Source organism: Microtus oregoni, unplaced genomic scaffold (assembly GCF_018167655.1).
Source record: "Microtus oregoni isolate MIOR12 unplaced genomic scaffold, Mior012 000007F_ref0000211, whole genome shotgun sequence".
In the NCBI taxonomy this organism is placed as follows: domain Eukaryota; kingdom Metazoa; phylum Chordata; class Mammalia; order Rodentia; family Cricetidae; genus Microtus; species Microtus oregoni.
The window spans coordinates 52,986,241-53,007,253 of NW_024543066.1; the positions used below are offsets into that span (position 1 = coordinate 52,986,241).

Below are 21,013 nucleotides of genomic sequence, written 5' to 3' on the forward strand. Positions count from 1 at the left end.
GCTGTCCGAAGGGGCCGGCGGAGCCTCGAGGAGGGGCGGGAGGGGGAGGCGGAGGCGCCGGAGCCGAGTCGGGCCGGGCGGGCCGGGAGGAGGAGCCGGGCGGGCTGGCGGGCGGCCGGGCGGCGGCATGGCGGAGCCGACCGGGGCCGAGACGAGGCCCCAGATTCGGGTCACCGTCAAGACCCCCAAGGACAAGGAGGAGATCGTGATCTGCGATCGAGCCTCGGTCAAGGAGGTAGGACGGCTGGCGCTGGAGGGAGGAGAGCGGGAGCAGTGCGCGGAGGGGTCAGCGCTGAGATGGAGACCTCGGGGCCGGCCTGGCTACGGTACGGACCCCTGGCCGGGGCGGAGCCCACGGGAATCCGGGCAGCGCGAGGGCAGACGAGGCGGGTAGGGGGCGCCCTGCCTGGGCTAGTCCGGCGAGCGTGGAGCGGCTTGGGACCGGTTTTGGCCGCACTACCAGGGCTGGGGGCGTGGTGGGGGAGTGTGGGGAAGGGACACCTTGCAGGCGGGCACCGGAAAAGGTCTAGGCTTGAGGGGAGAGTGCGCCATGGTGGAGGTTCCAGGCGCCGAGGCACAGTGCCCCCCGAGAGAGTTTGCGGCTAAGCTTCCCCGGAGAGTCGCGTGGCGGGGGTGCTCTCTCCGCACAGATCCTTCCTGCTCGCAAATCGAAACGGTTGTGTTGTTCAGTTTTCTGCTGTATAGGATCTATTGAGCGCAGTAGAGGACCAACAAAATGATGCTGAATGAGTGAGGGACTATTGCTGGTGTTTCCCCACTGCTTGAAGCTGCTCCAGAATTGCACATTGGGCGGGGCTTAGGATAGGCCATCTGGTTGGAAGAGAGGAATCTTTTGCTTAGCAAGTGCACTGTTTATAATTAGAGTACATGTTGTGTTGTGATTTGGAGGAGCTGGTAGACTCTAGAGAGTCTAACTCACTCAGAGTAGCCTTTGGTATCACTACTGCTCTCCCATGCAAGAATTTACAGTTAGCTAGGCCGTGGCAGCGCACGCTTTTAATCCCAGCAGGCGGATCTCTGTGAGTTCGAGGCCAGCTTGGTCTACAAGAGCTAATTCCAGGACAGGCTACAAAGTTTCAGAGAAACCCTATCTCGAAAAAAAAAAAAAGAAGAAGAATTTACAGTTCTCCCGGAAAGGCTGAATTGGAACACAACTCTTATTGAGAGTATGGCTGATGGAGACATTGATGTACAGACCTGAGTTCCTAACCCCTCTCTGATCCTTATCTTAAAAAATCCCAGCAGAGGGGATCTCTGTGAGTTCGAGGTCAACATGGTCTATATAGAGAGTTCCAGGATAGTAAGAGTTACATAGAGACCCTTCCTCTAAATGAATAAGTGATATGGAGATAGTAACACATTGACTTACTCAACAGCCGCATCTATTATAGTTCTGAGGAAGCTGGGGCTAAAGTGCCAAGAGAAACTGCAAGTCAAGGGAAAGCTGGAGAGACAGCCCAAGCCCAAGGCAAGCTGAGGATTGGGAAGGCTGCCCAGGAAGTAACCCTCTCAGAACTGGGTGGCGGGCCAGAAGCTGTCGTGGTAGATAGCAGCAGGGACTTGCCAGAGTTGGGAGACTGTGTAGTGGAACTAATCGAAAAACAGATCTGCTGGGCAGTGGTGGCGCACACCTTTAATCCCAGCACTCCGGAGGCAGAGGCAGGTGGATCTCTGTGAGTTCAAGTCCAGCCTGGTCTACCAGAGGGAGTTCCAGGACAGGCTCCAACACTACAAAAAACCCTTTTCTCGAAAATCAAAAAAATTGTTGCTTATTGCAGCTAGAGGGGCAGAGTTGAGAATAGAGTCCTGGCCGTGGAGTACAGGCAGCCTCCCCAGTGATCTCTGCCTCTTGACCACAGTTCAAGGAGGAAATCTCCCGGAGGTTTAAGGCTCAGCAGGATCAGCTGGTCCTGATCTTCGCAGGCAAGATCCTCAAGGATGGAGACACACTGAACCAGCATGGGATCAAGGATGGGCTCACGGTCCATTTAGTCATCAAGACCCCTCAGAAGTAAGTTCAGTAAGGGAACTGACCTTGCTCCTAAACTGGGATTTCTCTTCTGATCCTTCTTACCTGTTCAGCTGTGCAGACAGCTGTTGGCCAGGCCTGGCCTGGTGCAGGTGGAAAAGGTCTTTCCTCTAGGGGAGCCTGACTGAACACTCCCAGATTGCCTCACTGACACCGTTCCTCTCTACTGATTGTCCCCCCGCATCTTGCCAGCCTGGGGTAAGGGTAGGGAAGGGCTGCTCAGGTGTGGCTTGAACTGGCAGCAGCTACACAGCCAGCTTCCCACTTGTTCGCTCTCCGACCATGGTTTTCCGTTGTTTGTCCTCAGGGCTCAAGATCCAGTGGTCACTCCTGCTTCTCCCCCATCCACTCCCGACTCTGCTTCTGCACCCTCCACCACACCTGCCTCCCCTGCTGCCCCCACCCAGCCCTGCGGCTCTGGCAATGCCACTTCAGATTCTGGTGATGGAGGAGGACCCTCTCCAGTGGCTGCAGAGGGGCCCCCAAGTGCCACTGCATCAATTCTCTGTAAGCCTTTAGGGAGGAGAGCACAGCTTGTATTTATTGGAGAGGGTAGTGGGAGTGTACAACTGTCCCTGCTCCTACTCCCATGGGGGTGCTTACGCCAAGCCTGGAGGTAGGGGATCAGTTTACTATGGTTTCCAGGATTTTAGCAGCGAAAGGAGAGATGGGGTGAGAGTCCTGGTGAAGAGCAGAGAAGAGAAAGGCAGGTGGCTGCTTCATTTCTACCTGTGGATTGTGATGCTCAGCTTGACCTCTGCCTTTAGAGAGGTTTCTTTGCTGGAGCTGTGGGTGTGGCTGCAAGAGGGACCTGTGAGAAGCAATGAGGGTCTATCCTGGGTTCCCAGGCCCTGCTAGATCTGGACACTGACCCTACTCCTTCCCACAGCTGGCTTTGGGGGCATCCTTGGCCTAGGCAGTCTGGGCCTGGGTTCTGCCAACTTCATGGAGCTACAGCAACAGATGCAGAGACAGCTCATGTCCAACCCTGAGATGCTGACACAGATCATGGAGAACCCCTTGGTTCGGGATATGATGTCAAACCCTGACCTGATGCGCCACATGATCATGGCTAACCCCCAGATGCAACAGCTGATGGAGAGGAACCCTGAGATCAGCCACATGCTCAACAACCCCGAGCTCATGAGACAGGTGGGTGTGACAAGGCCGGAGGGAAGAATCTGGGGTCCTCTGTTCTGGGTCCCTGTTTCTTCATTCAACTCATTCTGTATCTTTGCATACTTGACACAGCGATGAACAGATACAGGCCAGGAGCTCCTTGTCTCTAAATGAAGTGGGACAGATATGCAGGTAGCACCATATTAATAGGTTTCTCCGCCAATGCAATAAACCAGATCAAGCCAAATTGAAAAAGTAAAAGAACAGGTATATTGGAGCAAAGCAGCTCCCAGGTGAGCCCTTCAGCTCCAGAGAAGAGCCGGAGAAGTCACACAGCTGAACCACAGCAGGGAGCTTATATACTCTGTAGGCGAAGGGTGCTGCTGTGTCCTCCACAAGCGGGGTGTGTGCCCAGTACGGTCAAAAGCTGACCATTAGGCAGGGTCTCGGGCTCCTGGCGACTCCGGGGGAGGAGCTGCTGCAGCCGCCAAGAATGCAGAACTGCTTTTTGGTGCCTTTTCTTTGTTGGAGATTCTCTGAGTGGTGGGGTTTGGAGAGAGAGGAGAGGCTTTCTGGATCAAGCAGGAGTGAGCTGGAGGTTCCAGCCGAACATCTCGACGTCTTTGGGTATATGGGCACCAGTTCTGTCTGCCTGTTTCCTGTTAATATGGGACAGTTGGGGAGGCAGAGTCAGTGGGCTTGTGTTCAGTGGGAGTTATGGGTGAAGACACATTGGTTAACCACCACTCTGGACACCTGAGGAAGCAGAGAAGGCGAGTTGCTAGGAGAAAAGAAATGACAGATTATTCCCACCAGCCCTCTGAATGGGGCTAGCCATGGGAAGATGGAGATTGTCAGAAGGAGCTGAATGGAGATGTGCCCTGGTTGTGTTGGTGGAGTGACTCAGTACCAGTTTCCGCCAGGCCAGATTTGTGGATGCAGTAGCAGCACTCTTTCCCCAGGAAAATGAGGTGTCTGCAAAACAGCTTGGTGTCATAGCAAAGGCTATAACTTTGGGTTAAAAGGCATGGACATTTTGAGGGAAAAAATATAACCCAGAGATAAAGATGAATGAGCAAGACACAAGAGCAGGTAGGGTGACCATCATGGCTCCTCACTGGGACATTCTGGAAAACAGAGGGTGTAGGGTCCCAGTTCCTGGACAGACTGTTGATCCTGGGTAGGTGCTTGCTGCACCCTGGAGAGGTGGCATCAGCACTGATGTCCCAGGAGCTTGGCAGCTGAAGGAGGTGAGGATAACTGTTAGGGTCCCGCCCACCAGGAGCTCTAGAGAGTTAGGGGGTAACTGCTTGAGCAGTACCAGGTTCCAGGGAGAGTAGGACGGGCAGGCTCAGGGCAGTTGGCTCCACTGGCGTGGGGGCAGGGAGATAGCTGTCAGCACGTGAGCTGAGGAGGGACCTTAGGAGGGAGAGGTAGGTTGGGAGGTGCTGGTTGAGGAGGAACGGCCTTCCATAAAGGAGCTCAAAATGGCCTAGGCCTGTAAGAGAGCATGGGGTGACCCGGAGGTGGGCCAAGACAACCAGAGTTTAACAGAGACTTTGGTGAGTTGTTCGATGAGTCCCTTGGCCCTCTCAGCCTTTCCCGGGGATTGTGGGTGGTGGGGGATGTGGAGTTTCTGGGAGATGCTGAGAGTTTCAGGCACTAGCTTGATGACTGACCCTGGAAGTGAAAGCTGAGCCGCTGTCTGTTTGGATGGTCTGTGGCACACCCAACTGAGGGATGATGTGTTTGTGGAGAACCTGAACCACCAAATTTGCTGTTTCCCTGGAGGTGGGGAACGCCTCTATTCATCCTGTAAAGGCATCAACAAGAATTAGGAGATGTGGAGTTTTTATGAGTGAGCATGTGGATGAAGTCAATCCTTGCCTGGTTGGGATCCTTGGAGGTGGTGCAAGGGCTGGAGTGTCTGGAGGGAGGGGCCCTGTGGGTTGGCCTCAGCACACTTTGTAAGAGGAGTGGACCTGTAAAATATGAGCTCAAGGGCTGGAGAGATGGCTCAGTGGTTAAGAGCACTGCCTGCTCTTCCAAAGGTCCTGAGTTAAATTCCCAGCAACCACATGGTGGCTCACAACCATCTGTAATGAGGTCTGGTGCCCTCTTCTGGCCTGCAGGCATACAAGCAGACAGAATACTGTATAAATAATAAATAAATATTTTTTTAAAAAAAATATGAGCTCAAAAATGGGTGTGGTCAAAGAGGCGCTCTAAGAAGAGGAAAAAAGCCTTGGGTCCTGTATGTAAGGTTTGCTGGAGGTCTGAGATGGAGAGCACCTGGTCCTGGGGAAGGATGAGAGGGCTATTTAAGTAGAACCGTCCGTCCTCTGTCTGTGTGGCCCCTTTATTCAGGAAGGTGTCAAAACAAAATGTGTCCTGTGGATCTGGTCTCCAGGCCACTAAGTCAGCCTGGTATTGCCTAAGGCCACTGGGTCCTTGGGGGATTGGTGTCCCCAAGCAGTAGATTATGGCTACCTCTGCCAGGGAGCTGGAGGGTTCAAGAGCTTGCTATAGGGGGTCAGTTGACAATGGGAGTGCCCTTGGTAGCGAGGAAGCCCCTTCCCTTCCAAAGTAGAGAATGGGCCGGGCGGTGGTGGCGCCCGCCTTTAATCCCAGCACTCAGGAGGCAGAGGCAGGCGGATCTCTGTGAGTTCGAGACCAGCCTGGTCTACAGAGCTAGTTCCAGGACAGGCTCCAAAACCACAGAGAAACCCTGTCTCGGAAAAAAAAAAAAAACCAAAGTAGAGAATGGGCATGGGCTATTAAAAACCATATTTAGAGTCAGTGTTGATGTAAGCCCATTGACCCTTAGCTATTTGGAGCGTTCTCGTCAAGGCAATTAATTTGGACTCTTGGGAAGAGGTCCCCACTGGCAGGTGCATTGCTTCAACTATTTTAGTAGAAGTGACCACCACATAAACCGCCTGGCAGTTTTCTGATCTGTTTGTGAGAAAACTTCCATTGGGGCTGGAGAGATGGCTCAGAAGCTAAGAGCACTGGCTGCTCTTCCAGAGGTCCTGAGTTCAATTCCCAGCAACCACAGTAGAAAGAACACTGTGTATATAATAAATAAATGTATAAATGAATTAATAAATCTTTTTTTTTTTTTTTTTTTTTTTTTAGTTTTTCGAGACAGGGTTTCTCTGTGGTTTTGGAGCCTGTCCTGGATCTAGCTCTTGTAGACCAGGCTGGTCTCGAACTCACAGAGATCCGCCTGGCTCTGCCTCCCGAGTGCTGGGATTAAAGGCGTGCGCCACCACCGCCCGGCTTAAATGAATTAATAAATGAGAACTTCTATCAACAAAGAGGGTGAGTTGGAGGTCTGTGAGGGGTTGGTTTAGGAGACCAGGCATAAGGCCTCCACAGCTTCTGGGCAGGAGTGGGAGGGGCTATCAGGAGGAAAGGAACAGGGAACCCGTGAGGTAGTTAAGGGAAGAAGAAGCTGGGAGTCAGAAAAGAGTGTGGGACCAAAGAGAGGTTGGCCCCAAAGCGACTGTGGATAGCACCAGACAAACGGGTATGACTAGAAAAGGGTGTGAGAAGAACCCTGCAAGAATGCAGGGAAGTGGCAAGGTCTTAGGCAGAAAGGAGGAGGTCCCCTCCACTCCCCACCCCATGACAGAAACTGTCAAGGGAACTGGGACTTGAGTGAGATGTCAATAAAGAAAAGGTTGCCCCATTTTTTTTTTTTTTTTCAAGACGGGGTTTCTCTGTGGCTTTGGAGCCTATCCTGGAACTAGCTCTGTAGACCAGGCTGGTCTCGAACTCACAGAGATCCGCCTGCCTCTGCCTCCCGAGTGCTGGGATTAAAGGCGTGCGCCACCATCGCCCGTCAGGTTGCCCCATTTTTAACAGGAAGGCGACGACTTCCCGCTGCCTGGAGCATCACTCTGGGCTTGGCCAAGGTGATGGGAGTCTCTGAGTCTGGGTGCTGCCAGTCCTCTGCCAGGCTGAGGAGCTCAAAGGCTGGAAGGGTCTCAGGTACCTGTGCTGGTGGGGCTGGGCCTCCGTGGAGTGGCATAGAGGACAAGTGCATTCCGACTTCTAGTGGCTGGGCTGCCAGCAGACAGGGCCATTGGCCGAGGGTTGGGGCAGCAATGGGACCAGTGCCCTTCCTGACCGCATTTGAAGCAGGCCACTAGAGGAGTTGACTTTGGCTGTTCCCCAGTGGCAGAGCCTTGTGGACTTTCCCTGTTACCTTTGTGGGAATGCCGATGGCCTCAGGGCAGTTTCCTAGGCTTGAACTTGGCACACAGCCTTCTGTAGCAGCCAAGCTGCCCAGAAAGACTCAGCTGCTTCCTCTCGGGTGTTAAAAACCTTAAACGCCACAGGGAGGTGGTGGTGCACACCTTTAATCCCAGCAGTTGCGAAGCAGAGGCAGGCAGATCTCTGTTGAGTTTTGTGGCCTACAGAGAGAGTTCAAGGACAGGCTCCAAAGCTACAGAGAAACCCTGTCTTAAAACAAGACAAAACAAAAACAAAACAAACAAACAAAAAATCTTTAAAAGCCATTTTCACCAGTTCTGTATGAAGGTTTAGGGAAGATTCTCAGCCTCTTTTGTTTTTTGTTTGTTTTTTCTAATACCAATTCATAACAGTGAAATGAAATGGGTAACCAGGACCGTGGCTCCCACTGGGGAGGCTGGATCAAGGCTGGTAGAGCAAACCGTTATGATCTCAGCATGGTAGGGTGGAAGAGCAGACAGGGAAGACAAACAGGGAGAAAGGATCTGTTGCAGGTGGAGCGGGCATGTAGGATCCCAGCATGACTGGACTAAACGCTGGGAGAGCCTAGTTAGTAAAAGAGGCAAAACAGGTACCTTTTGGGAGGCCCTGCCAAGGTGTGCCTGAGAGAACACACCAGGAACAACAGAGTTTGTGTGAGAGGTTTACTGGGGAGGGGTAGCAGAGATGTGAGAGAGGTAATAGTTGGACAAACAGGGAGAAGGGGGGGGAATTCCAATGACTCAGGCAGCCAGCTGGGGTGCAGGGTTTAGGATTAGTCCCTGGGTGAAAAGGCCCTAGAGCTGCCACAACCCCAACCAACAAAACCTGGGCCACTGAACACTGGCTATGAAGGGCGGGGTGGGAGTGCAGAGCTCAGAACCCTGGATAAGGGAGCTCAAACCATTTGTCATTTAGTGCGAGATAGCCCCAATTTGGATAAATTTTGCAGCAGACACCCCAGGGGTCAGGTTTCCAAGCCTATGGTGAAGCATCCCCCACAATAGCCTGGGATGCAGTGGTGGGGGTGGGGAGTCTTTGGGAAGGACACCTCCTTAATGCCCTTGCTCCAGAAACAGATTGGGATTGACCTGGGAAAGGTACCTGGTATCTCTTTAAGACAGTGGCTGGGAAATGGGTGACCCCAAGTTGAAAGTCAATCAGGTCTAGGGAGAGGAGTGCCCCCCGCCATGGCTGTAGGACCCAGTCTTCCTGTCAGGAAGGCTCAACTCCAGGGTTTCAGCTCCAAGATAAATAGGTTTCTCTACCAACACACACTAAACCAGATCAAGCCAAATTGAAAAAACAAAAGAACAGGTATATTAGAGTAAAGCAGCTCCTGGGTGAGCCCTTCAGCTCCAGAGAAGAGCCGGAGAAGTCACACAGGTTCTAGCCGACACCTATGACCAGTGATCCCTAAGGCTAATCCCAGAATTGCTAGGAGCATAATAAGAAAGGGCTTCTGGCCCTACTCAGAGGTGTATCAAAGGTCTTTTAGAAATGTCACCAGGCTGGGCAGTGCTGGTGCACTTCAGAACTAAGAGATCCTGTGAGTTCAAGGCCAGCCTGGTCTATAAGAGCTAGTTCCAGAACAGCTAGGGCTGTTACACAGAGAAACCTTGTCTTGAAAAACCAAAAAAGAAAAAAAAAGTTTCACCGAGTTGGGACCCAAAGAAGACAGTGGATGAACCAAGGAGAGAAAAATAATGTTCAAGGCCCAAGGAGCCCAAAGGAAGGGCTGGAAGGGCCAAGACAAGGCCTGGAAACAGTGGCTGGACTCTCCAGTGGGGAAGGACACCTAGTGGAGGTCATTTTCTAAGGTTTCTTCATGTAGTCCTGGCTGTCCAGGAACTCACTCCATAACTAGGCTGGCCTTGACAGAGATCCACCTGCCTCTGCCTCCTGAGTACTGGAATTAAAGGTGTGAGCCACTATTCCAGTTGAAGACCATTTACCAGAAGACAGGAGAGATAGCTCAGTGGTTAAGAGCACTGGCAGCTCTTCCAGAGGTCCTGAGTTCAATTCCCAGCAACCACATGGTGGCTCACAGCCATCTGTAATGAGATCTGTGCCCTCTTCTGGCCTGCAGTCATGAACAGAGGCAGAATGTTGTATACATAATTTAAAAAAAAAAAAAAAGACAGGATAGGTGGTCTTACCATCAGGGGTGTGGAGACCAGAGTCTGATTCACTGGCAGGTAGCTCCCCTGAAGATTAAGGCTTTTAAATTGTTTTTCAATTAGCTGATTATTTTGAGACAGACTCTCACTATATAGACCAGGCTAGCCTCAAACTCACAAGAAATTTGCCTACCTCTGCCTCCCGAGTGCTAGGATCAACGGTGTGTACCACCACATGGCCATGTCTTTTTTTATTTTATTTTATTTTAATGGTGTAAGGACTTTTTGATCATTTGGTATTTTTTTCCTGCCTAGAACTGTACCTGTTCCACAATAGATTCTTATGGGATGATAAATTATAGGACAAGATCAGAGTCCTGTGCGGCTAGGTTTATCAGCCTAAAACTGTACCTGTTCCACAATAGATTCTTTTTTTTTTAATATTTATTTATTTATTATGTATACAATATTCTGTCTGTGTGTATGTCTACAGGCCAGAAGAGGGCACCAGACCTCATTCCAGATGGTTGTGAGCCACCATGTGGTTGCTGGGAATTGAACTCAGGACCTTTGGAAGAGCAGGCAATGCTCTTAACCACTGAGCCATCTCTCCAGCCCCTCCACAATAGATTCTTTTTTTTTTTTTTTTTTTTTTTTTTTTTTTTTGGTTTTTCGAGACAGGGTTTCTCTGTGGTTTTGGAGCCTGTCCTGGAACTAGCTCTTGTAGACCAGGCTGGTCTCGAACTCACAGAGATCCGCCTGCCTCTGCCTCCCGAGTGCTGGGATTAAAGGCGTGCGCAACCACCGCCTGGCTTCCACAATAGATTCTTATGGGATGATAAATGATAGGACAAGTCCTGTGAGCTAGGTTTATCAGCCTAGAAAGGTGCCTTAGAGGACAGGAACAGGTTTGAGGAGAAGATGGCAGTCCAAGGTACAGGAATAAGGAGCTTGCTGGCTTCACCGTGACAGCCCTGAGGCTGAAGTGCCACTGCCAGCCACTGCAGAGCGCCCTCATCCTCTGTGTTGCAGAGGGGTCAGTTTGGCTGACAAGTGAGAGGTGGGGTTAAGGGTATCCGGCCTGGATCCTTTCCCTACCCAGTTTGATTTACCAATACTCATAGTGTGGTTTTGGTGAGCCCTGGCCTAGAAACCTGTGCGTGGTTAGCTTCTGTGTTAGGAGACAGCAGGTTTGTGATCCTCTCTGACCCCGTTTTCCTATCTATAAAAGATGGGCAGGAATACTTACTCACCTGGGATGGTCATTGTGAGGATGATGTGACTTCGGTTTTAGGTTAGTTAGTTCTGTCAGTGTCAAGCCTTGGTGATGTCATGATGAAGCCGGCAAGCTACTTCTTATTCCTGTTCCTTGGACTGCCATCTTCTCCCCAGATCACTCCAGTCTTCCTGGACTGATGGAGCTCACAGATTTAATCCCTTACCCTAGAATCGTCCAATAAGCGGTTTTGAGTCACCACAATGGAATAGGTCCAGTTAGGCAGGGAAAAAAACCTGGACTCCTTCACATCCTCGTTTTCTTACACTCTCTGGCAACTCTGTGGACCCTCTGAACCTGAGAGAAGGAAAATGCTGCCTAACCATGTCTAGGAACATCATCCCTCAATTTGAAAAAGCGCAGGTGGAGTCCGGATTACAGGAGGGGATCTGGTTTGCTGTACTCCCTGCCGCTGTTGGGTGGTTCCCGCATCCCTCATGTAGACCTGCTCCTCAGGTCCCTTTTCCTAGTTTGGTGTTCCTCTGGTTCCAAGGTCCATCTCATATTTTTCCCTTCACCAGACAATGGAGCTTGCTCGGAACCCAGCCATGATGCAAGAAATGATGCGGAACCAGGACCGGGCCCTCAGCAATTTGGAAAGCGTTCCTGGAGGATATAATGCCCTCCGCCGCATGTACACCGACATCCAGGAGCCCATGCTCACAGCTGCTCGAGAACAGGTGGGGCCAGGAGGCAAGCAACAGGAGGGCTGGCTGGGATCGGGATTCCCTACTCCCAAGCTAAGCAGGCCCCAGTGCTTTTTGAGGTTACCTGCCCAGTCTCCTGTGGGCTGGAAGGTATTTCCTTTCAAGTGCAGATCCAGCGACGGCCAACTCAGCCAACTCAATGAGGGCAGAATGAATAGAGGTCCCTAGGAAAGTAGGTACAATGGTGTCGAAGGGACATGACATTGTTCTGATGAATTCTTATGCCAGAGGCTCAAAGGTTGGGGAGCTGACCTGGGCTCAGGAGTTAACCAACCCAAGTACAGTGTATCTCAACTATTACCATGTTTCATCCATCAGGATCACTTGGAGGAACTTGTTAATAACGAGGTTCCAGAGCCTACTTAGGACTGTTCATCGGGTCAGTCTCTACAGCTTCTGACTTGTTTTGGAGACAGATCTCCTTATGTAGCCCTGGCTGTCCTGGAACTCTGTAAAACAGCTTGGCCTCTGACTCATAGAAATCCACCTGCCTCTGCTGCAATTAAATGCTCACTGACACCTTGTTTTTGTTTTTAAGACAAGGTTTTACTATAGAGCTCAGGGTGTCCTAGAACTTGAAATCCTCCCAGGTCAGTGTTCCAAGTGTTGGATGTGTCATCATGGTCAGTGGGGTTATATACTTTAAAAAATGTATTTATTTTATGTTTTGTGTTTTGCCTACATGTATATTTTTTTTTTTTTTTTTTTTTTTTTAGTTTTTCGAGACAGGGTTTCTCTGTAGCTTTGGAGCCTGTCCTGGCACTAGCTCTTGTAGACCAGGCTGGTCTCGAACTCACAGAGATCCGCCTGCCTCTGCCTCCCGAGTGCTGGGATTAAAGGCGTGCGCCACCACCGCCCGGCTCTACATGTATATTTGTGCACTACTTGCGTGCAGTGCCTGTGGAGGCTGGAAGACAGGGTCAGATAACTCTGAAACTAGAGTGACTGGTGGTTCTGAACCACCATGTCGGTGCTAAGAGACACACTCAGATCCTCTGAAAGAACAGCCGTTGCTCTTAACTGTCTGAGCCATCTCTCCAGCTCCACACATCTCCAGGATTGGGCACTTTTAAAAATGCTTTAGGGCTGGGTGGTGGTGGCGGCGCACTCCTTTAATCCCAGCACTTGGGAGGCAGAGGCAGGTGGATCTCTGTGAGTTCGAGGCCAGCCTGGTCTATTGAGCAAGTTCCAGAACAGCTAAGGCTATACTGAGAAACCCTGACTCGAAAAACAAAATACAAAACAAACAAACAAAAATTCTGTGTGGAGAATATTGCTCACTGGTAGAGCACTTGCCTAGAGTGTGTGAGGCCCAGGGTCAGTTTCTAGCACCACCAAAAGGGGAAAAAACCAACTCTATGAATATGAAGTGTGGTGTCCCATATCTATAGTCCTGGTATTTAGGGAGATCAGGAGTTCAAAGCCAGCCTAACTACATGTAATTCTGTCTCAGATCAATGAATAAAGTAGCTCAGTTGGTAGATTACCTGGCTAACATGCACAAGGCCCTGAGTTTGAGCCCCAGCAACACAAATCCTAGGTATAGTAGTAATGTCTCTGTAATCCAGCACTCAGGAGGACCCAGAGGCCATGGCCTCCTCAGCCTCTGTAATCCCAGCACTCAGGAGGACCCAGGGCCATGGCCTCCTCAGCCTCTGTAATCCCAGCACTCAGGAGGACCCAGGGCCATGGCCTCCTCAGCCTCTGTAATCCCAGCACTCAGGAGGACCCAGGGCCATGGCCTCCTCAGCCTCTGTAATCCCAGCACTCAGGAGGACCCAGGGCCATGGCCTCCTCAGCCTCTGTAATCCCAGCACTCAGGAGGACCCAGGGCCATGGCCTCCTCAGCCTCTGTAATCCCAGCACTCAGGAGGACCCAGGGCCATGGCCTCCTCAGCCTCTGTAATCCCAGCACTCAGGAGGACCCAGGGCCATGGCCTCCTCAGCCTCTGTAATCCCAGCACTCAGGAGGACCCAGGGCCATGGCCTCCTCAACTACAGACCAGGTTCAAGGCACTTGAGAAACATGATATCCTGTCTCCAAAACAAAACTAAACCGAATAGTCGAGAAAGGCAACAAACAGTCCAGCTAATTCTGAGCGCACACAGTGAAGCAGGAAAAACACTGGTTCTGCTAAGAGAACAAAGCATTTGGCATCCACAGACCTGGGTTCACATACCTCTTCCCACTTCCTAGCGGTGTGACTTTCTGTGCTCTCTCCCCGAGTCTCCCTCTCACAGCAGAGGCGTCTGTCACAGCAGTAGCGCTCACACGCTGGTCTAGAGAATAAGGTGAGCGTGGATCTTACGCCTGAGGAAAGAAATCACTGCCTGTAACCCCGGCTTCCAAAAGGCAGAGAAAGGAAACCACTAGCTCTGAGGCCAGCTAGGCCTACTGGTGGCACACTGCCCCCACCCCCACCCCAAGAAAAAGATGCATTCATACCCGTAATCTCTTTACTCTAGAGATAGAGGCAGGAGGATCAAAGTTCAAGGCTAGCTTGAGCTCCAAGAGACTATAAAAAACAAGCATACAAAAGTTACAGAGGCCCTAAAGAACTTTGTTTTTGTGAGTTGGACCCTATCAGTATTCACTGCCAGAAACTAAAACCGAAGTCTGGGTGAGGCGAGAGAGCGAGAACAAACTTAGAAGAGAGTGTGGCCTTACCCCAGATATCTCTAATGTCTGATCCTATAGGACAGTTGGCTTGTTAGATCTGTATTCATTCCATTGAACATCCCGCTATACAGCTTTCATAAGGGTAAGGAAAAAGAGCAAATTAACACTTTGTAGAGTTATGAAAACTTCCTAACCTTACAGGGGTCATAGGGCCACGGTTTTTTTTGTTTGTTTTTTTTTAAAGATTTATTTATTTATTATGTATACAACATTCTGCCTCAATGTATGCCCGCACGCCAGAGGAGGGCGCCAGATCTCAGTACAGATGGTTGTGAGCCACCATGTGGTTGCTGGGAATTGAACTCAGGACCTCTGAAAGAGCAGCCAGTGCTCTTAACCTCTGAGCCATCTCTCCAGCCCCCAGGGCCACGTTTTTGAGAGCTGGCGTATAGAGGGATATTATATAGAATAAACTGCCCAGGCATTGCTCTGGTGGTTCAGGGAGGAGATTTAGTCTGTAGGTGTGCTAGGAAGCATAGAACAAGTCAAAGAGTACAAGCAGCGGAGACGCGCCGATTGCAGCAGTAGAAATCTGAAATGGCGGTAGCCTGGTTTGTGAGGCCAGTTAACTAGTCTGTGGAAGCCAGCAGCATCTGTACTCAGCTCAGCAGATTTGTCAGCCGAGATCCCATGACTCACTCTGAATGACAGGACGGGTGGGAGGGGCTAAGCCGCTCAGCTGGCGCCCTGGCTTCAAGGTCTTAAGTGAGCCTCTGTGAAACGGAGCAAGTGAAGGAGGGTCCAGAACCGCTTGGCACACGTGACTCTCTGGGCATACAGGTCCCTAGAGAGACCTCTCTGTCCTGGTTGCTGGAGGGATCCATCTGATGAAGTACATCCCGAGTAGTCTTTGGCAGCATGGGAGACAGACTGGGGACTCACCCAAGGGACAGAGGAAGAAGAAAACCTCAAGGGAATCCTTAGCCAGAGCTCCACTTCCCTAGGGTTCTGTCATGACTTAATTAGATAGCTCAAATGCCTCTCGGGAACTGAGAAGTGAGGAAGAGAGTTCTGGGGTATCTCGGGGTCACATTAGCTAGTTCTGATAGCCTGCAGCCATGAAGCTAACCATTCCTTACTGAGTTACTAGTGTCAAAGCTGAGGATGAGAAGGTGAATCCGACATTACCTCAGCCCCTTAACTGCTCCAAAGCAAAAATACCTCATCAGAGCACAGGAAAGCCTTGTGTGAAGCTCTGGGTCCTAGAGGTGAAAGCAGAGGCCCACACTGAGCACACGCAAGGGAAAATGGCATCTTTTTCTGCGGGCGTTGGCTGCAGTCACTAGCATCCTCCAGTTGCCCTCTGCAGGCTGGGATGAGAGTGGAGCTCGTCCTTCAGGACAGAGCAGAGGAGGCTGTCTAGTGTCTCTCTTTTGCCTGGGGAGGGGAGGCTGCTACGTGTGAGCAGAGAGGGAGCCTCTCCTTCGTCCCTCGTTTGTTTCAGTCCTTAACCCAAAACCTTTCCCTCCTCCCAGTTTGGCAACAATCCCTTCTCTTCCCTGGCCGGGAACTCCGACAGCACATCTTCCCAGCCTCTTCGGACTGAGAATCGAGAGCCCCTCCCTAACCCCTGGAGCCCCTCGCCCCCCACCTCCCAGGCCCCCGGGTCCGGTGGGGAGGGCACCGGAGGATCGGGGACCAGCCAGGTGCACCCGACAGTCTCGAACCCCTTTGGGATCAATGCGGCTAGCCTGGGGTCAGGTATGTCTTAGGGTGAAGGAGCTTAGTGGGGTCACACCAGGGCAGCCCCTCTGCCCCAGGACTGAATGGGGTTCACACTGCTTCAGTCTATTGAAAACAGGTGAGACTGAATTAAAGCTACAGAAGGGCTGAGCAGCCTGGGGTAATGGCCCCGTCCTGTATAGGAGGAAGCTTTGTTCTGGCAATGTCCCATGTCCCTGGTAGTGACCTAAGTAACAGCTCATGAGTAAACCAAGCCAACCTCCCAGCTCCATGAATACCTCCGGTACCAGGGTAAATGGGTCAGCATGGGAGATGAGAATTCAGGGAAGGGTTGCAGAGGAATCAGACCACACTCAGGGACAGGCAGATGTGATGTTAGAAGAGAAAGCTATGCAGGGTTATCATATGCACAGATACAGGACATACACTACTAAGCCCTAGGGAATTCTCTGCATTGGGACAGGACACATGGCTCTGGGGGAGCTTTTGGTAGATTCCCTGATTTCTCTGCATTCCTTCCCCTTAATGTGCTTCTGTTTCCTGATTTATTATCTGTGGTTTGAACGCTGTTCCTAAGCGTTGAGGGATCTGGGCCATCTCCAGGAGAGGGAAGGACCAAATAGGAGCCAGCTCCACATCCCTGCGCTGGCTTCAGCCACACCATTACCGTACCTGAGTGGGACTGGCTTGAGAAGCGGACCTCTGCTGCTAAGGCAGGTTTAGAAGTCCTCGCTGTTCAGTTCTTTCTGAGCCTGGGGCAGGTACAGTCCAGAGGAACATAACTCAGTCTTGGTTTCTAGCCAGTTAGCCCTTAGTCAAATCGGTGGGACAGATCCAGGAGAGGCAGGAGCGCTTGGACCTGTGTCATGTGCTTGGATGCCTATTCACTGTCGCTTCTGACCACTCAGTGAATAAGGTAGATGAAATGAGGTATCTAGTTTCCATTTGGACCCCTTTCTTCCTGTTTTGTTTCTCCCTCTTTGTTCTAGGGGTGTTCAACAGCCCAGAAATGCAGGCGCTCCTCCAGCAGGTCTCTGAAAACCCCCAGCTGATGCAGAATGTGATCTCAGCCCCTTACATGCGCAGCATGATGCAGACACTCGCCCAGAACCCTGACTTTGCTGCTCAGGTATGAGTCTGGTCAGAGGAGGTGCTGCTGGGGAAGGGTTCCCCGCGACCTAACAGTTGCCACTCCGGGGCCAGGCTGCCTAGGTTCATACTCAAGTTTTGCTATTTCGCAGCTCCGTAAGCTAAACCAGTTACTCCACCTCCTGATCTCTGCACTGGAATGGGTGGCGTGGCTCATGGGAGGCACCATGTGCCGCCCGTTACTGCTGGGCACACATGTCTGTTCCTTCTCACTGCTCCGCATGTGCTTTTGGAGTACTTTGAGATTTCTTGAAATGCTGGTCAGATTTTTTGCGGTGGCAGGAGCACTGAAGAGGGTCTGAAGCTGTGGGGGACTTCTTAGGGAAGGATGAGCCAGGCCTCCCCTACTCCCTTCCCTCTGGCAGATGATGGTGAATGTCCCGCTGTTTGCGGGGAATCCACAGCTTCAGGAGCAGCTCCGCCTGCAGCTCCCTGTGTTCCTGCAGCAGGTGAGTGAGGGTCGCAGAGGGGAGACCTGGAATCAGGTGACAGGCTATGGCTGCAGCTTATTTGCTCTTCCTGCTCGTTTCCCAAAAGATGCAGAACCCAGAGTCGCTCTCCATCCTCACCAATCCCCGGGCCATGCAGGCCTTGCTACAGATCCAGCAGGGCCTGCAGACCCTACAAACTGAAGCCCCTGGGCTGGTACCAAGGTAAGGAGGGTTGTGCACATTAAGGTTCTCTCTGTCTGTCTGTCTGTCTGTCTGTCTGTCACATACACGCACGCGCGCATTCACCACTGCACCATTTTTCCTTGGGCTGGGTCCACTTTCCTGTTTTGTTCTGATTGCTTTTCCTTCTGGATCTCATTTTTCTTTTCCTTTTTTTTTTCTTCAGATTAAATCTCCCTTTTGTAGCCCAGGCTAGCCTCAAGCTTATGGTCCTCTTACCTCAGTCCCCTAAGTGCTAAGGTTGCAAGCATGTTTCTTCATGTTCATTTCCCATCCTGTTCTGGGATGTTCTCCTAACTCTTATTCTTTTCCTGCCTCCAGCCTTGGCTCCTTTGGGACATCCCGGACCCCTGTACCCCTGGCAGGCAACTCTGGGTCTGCAGCCGAGGCCTCCACGCCCTCCCCAGGCCTACCAGGCACGCCTCCTCCCACAGCGGGTTCCAGTGCCCAGCAGCAGCTCATGCAGCAGATGATCCAGCTTCTGGCTGGAAGTGGAAATTCACAGGTACACAAGGCAGCCGCCTCATGGGCCAGGGGAGCAGAGGTGGCTGCACAGGGTTTGCAGGAGGCTAGACTTGGCTCCAGGCTCTGATCTGCCGCTCAGTAGCTTTGGGCAGGTTACCATATGTCCCCAAATTCAGTGTCTTCAGCTTTAAAATAGGGTAAGAGCAGGGATTGAACACTCAACCCATGCTTGGGAGCATGCTGAATGCTCTGACTGGAGAGTCGTTGTCTACACCATTTCCCGACGACCTCAGGAGGTTCAGTGTCGGTATTTATACAGATGGGGAAACTGAGGGCAAAGAGATCGGCTGGCAGCTCACTTACATAGCTGGTTGATTATGAAGGTGAAGGGCGGGGTCTTAGGTAGGCACAGGCGCAGAGATGACTTGGGGGTATGACCTCTGTGACTCTGCTGGAGAAACCAGTCTACAAACATTTGTGTAAACTCTGACAGGGCTGGGTCAGGTTGATCTCCAAGGTGCATCCAGTATAACTCTGTGACTGAGAAGCATCAGCATGGCACTGGGAGGGGCTCTGACTGTCGGGCTGGTTGTGTTGTCCTAGGCAAGTATCTCTAGTGGTCGGCAGTGACGCCAACCTGCTGTAGCTGGCTTTCTTGACAGACTGCCTCCCGGGCCTTCATTTGTAGTTCACTTTCCTCATGCTAAGCACACGGCTCTGCTGAGGGTGGGGCCAGAGAAGTAGACACAAGGGCACCCTTGACCATGGGGTACTAGGGACCTACTGGTATTGTGTAAACACTCAAATTCAAACTGTCCCTCTAGGAGACAGTGCTGCAATCCCAGCACTCTGGAGGCTGAGACAGGAGAATTGCAAGTTCTAGGCCAGCCTGGGCTACATAGCAAGACATTCTCAAAAAGAAAGGAAGGAAGAAAGGGGCTAGCCCTAGAATTGGGTCCATGCCCACTTGCCAAGGCTTGCCTTCTCCAGGTGCCGATGCCAGAAGCGAGATTTCAGCAGCAGCTGGAGCAGCTCAATTCCATGGGCTTTGTCAACCGTGAAGCTAACCTACAGGCCCTGATCGCGACAGGCGGGGACATCAATGCGGCTATTGAGAGACTCCTGGGGTCCCAGCTCTCCTGATCCCTTGGCCCGTGCCTCCTGCCTTCCCCAGCTCTCCGTGCCAGCCTTTGGCTCCTCTATCAAACCCTACCTTCTGTAGCCTTCTTTGACCTCTACAAACAACAGGGTGATTCTGGAGGCCTGGGCCCAGCCCCATAGCTCTGTTCAAGGGTTTTGATTTTGTTGCTGTCTTATGAAATCCTTCCTCCCGGGCCTCCGAGCAGAACTATTTAGTTTGCACATTTGGGTCATTTGGCCCTACCTCCTTGCCCACAGTACTTTGGCAATGTGCAGTCTTCTCCCAGGGTCTGAGAGGAGGACCCCTCTGGCTCCCCAGAGTCTTCCGTCGGCACCACTAGGCTTTAGCTTGCCTTATATTTGCTCTTGCTCTCCTCCTCTCCTCCTACGCCTCAGCCCAGCCAGTGTGTGGATTTTACTCTCTGGAGAGGAGCTGACGAAATGCTGTAGTTTTCTTTCTCTACCCCTCTTGCATATTTACCCAACATTTTCTCATGGGCTCCTTTGGGACTCTCAGGCAGGGAGAAAGATTCCTGTCCTCTTGCCCAAAGGGAGCCATGAACCACCACTCTGGGCAGGATTGCCAATAACAGACAAGACCAGCAGAGGCTGATGCTGGAGAGTTCCTGGAGACAGGGACTTGGGGAGATAGCCTGAGCTGGAGGCTGGGAAGTTCAGATTGAGAGTTGGGGTCTAGAAACACCAATAGATTTCAGGTTGGAGAACCAGACCCAGGCCTGACAGGAGAGAGAGGGACTGATGGAAATTGAATTGAAGAGCTCAACAGAGCTGAGCAATGTGGCCCACAAGGAGCCAGGTTGGTTCTGTTGTCTCCAACATATGTGTTTATGCGCACACACGTTTCCATGTGCCCAGGACCTACCTACATCCTCAGGCTCCAATACTTCTAGCCCCACTCCTAGAAGATACGGGGATTGGATCTTTCTTAGCAGTGTGAAGAATTTGTATCTGTGCATACATGTGCGTTCACCCAGGTTGAGGAAAGTGTGTTCTTTGTTGGTTTCTGGTTCACAGCTTTGTCAACAGAGATGAGAGGGTAACAAGGGCCAGCCTACTGGAGAAATACAGCATTGGGAGAGCTGAGTCTCCTGGGTTCCTGGGTGTTTCTCCTAAAGACAATGGCTCTGACTGAGACCCTTGCCACTATTACTCTTTTGCTGGAAAAAAAAAAATAGTGAGGTCTCTCTTCCAGAGCTTGTGCTTTCTAGTTCCTTGCTGTTTCCCTCTAGGCCAGAAAGTTCTATCTGAGGAAGGGATGGGAATGAGGATGGAACTGGGCTTAGCTCAGCTGGAGTACTGAGAAGGCTCTCAGCACATTCTCTCTGCCTTGTGGTTTGGCTACTTGGAGGAGCCCTGGCTGAGAGGTAAAGAAGGAAAGGAATCCTGCTCCAGTAGGGGAAGGGTCCCAGCAGTTCAGACATGCCTGCCCTTTTGCTCTCTTACTCCCATCACCTACCCTGACCTTTGTAAATAAATGATTTTTGTTGTGAGCGTATATTGGTGCTGTTGGTGTTTGTTTTCTGAGGGAGGAATCGGGCTGAAAACAAGGTCACTGTCTTGAGTTTGGTGTTCTGAGAAGGTGCCATCGTAGCCCAAGGTAGCCTGGGTTGTGCAGCAGCCCTCTGCTTGATGTCCAGGTGAGGGGACTGTAGGCTGAGCCACCACACTTCTTATCTTGTGTGCAGTGAAGCTG

The 21,013-nt window shown here is 51.5% G+C and overlaps 1 protein-coding gene across 1 annotated transcript; it reads left to right on the forward strand.

Moving 5' to 3' along the window:
* Positions 1-43: 43 nt before the first annotated feature.
* Ubqln4 (ubiquilin 4) lies at positions 44-20,815 on the forward strand. The gene is made up of 11 exons (XM_041656278.1): positions 44-235; positions 1,881-2,032; positions 2,358-2,557; positions 2,940-3,202; positions 11,326-11,484; positions 15,667-15,892; positions 16,864-17,003; positions 17,389-17,472; positions 17,561-17,676; positions 18,016-18,199; positions 19,150-20,815. The coding sequence occupies exons 1-11, from the start codon at positions 128-130 to the stop codon at positions 19,300-19,302; spliced, it is 1,785 nt and encodes a 594-aa protein (XP_041512212.1). The 5' UTR covers positions 44-127; the 3' UTR covers positions 19,303-20,815.
* Positions 20,816-21,013: the final 198 nt, after the last annotated feature.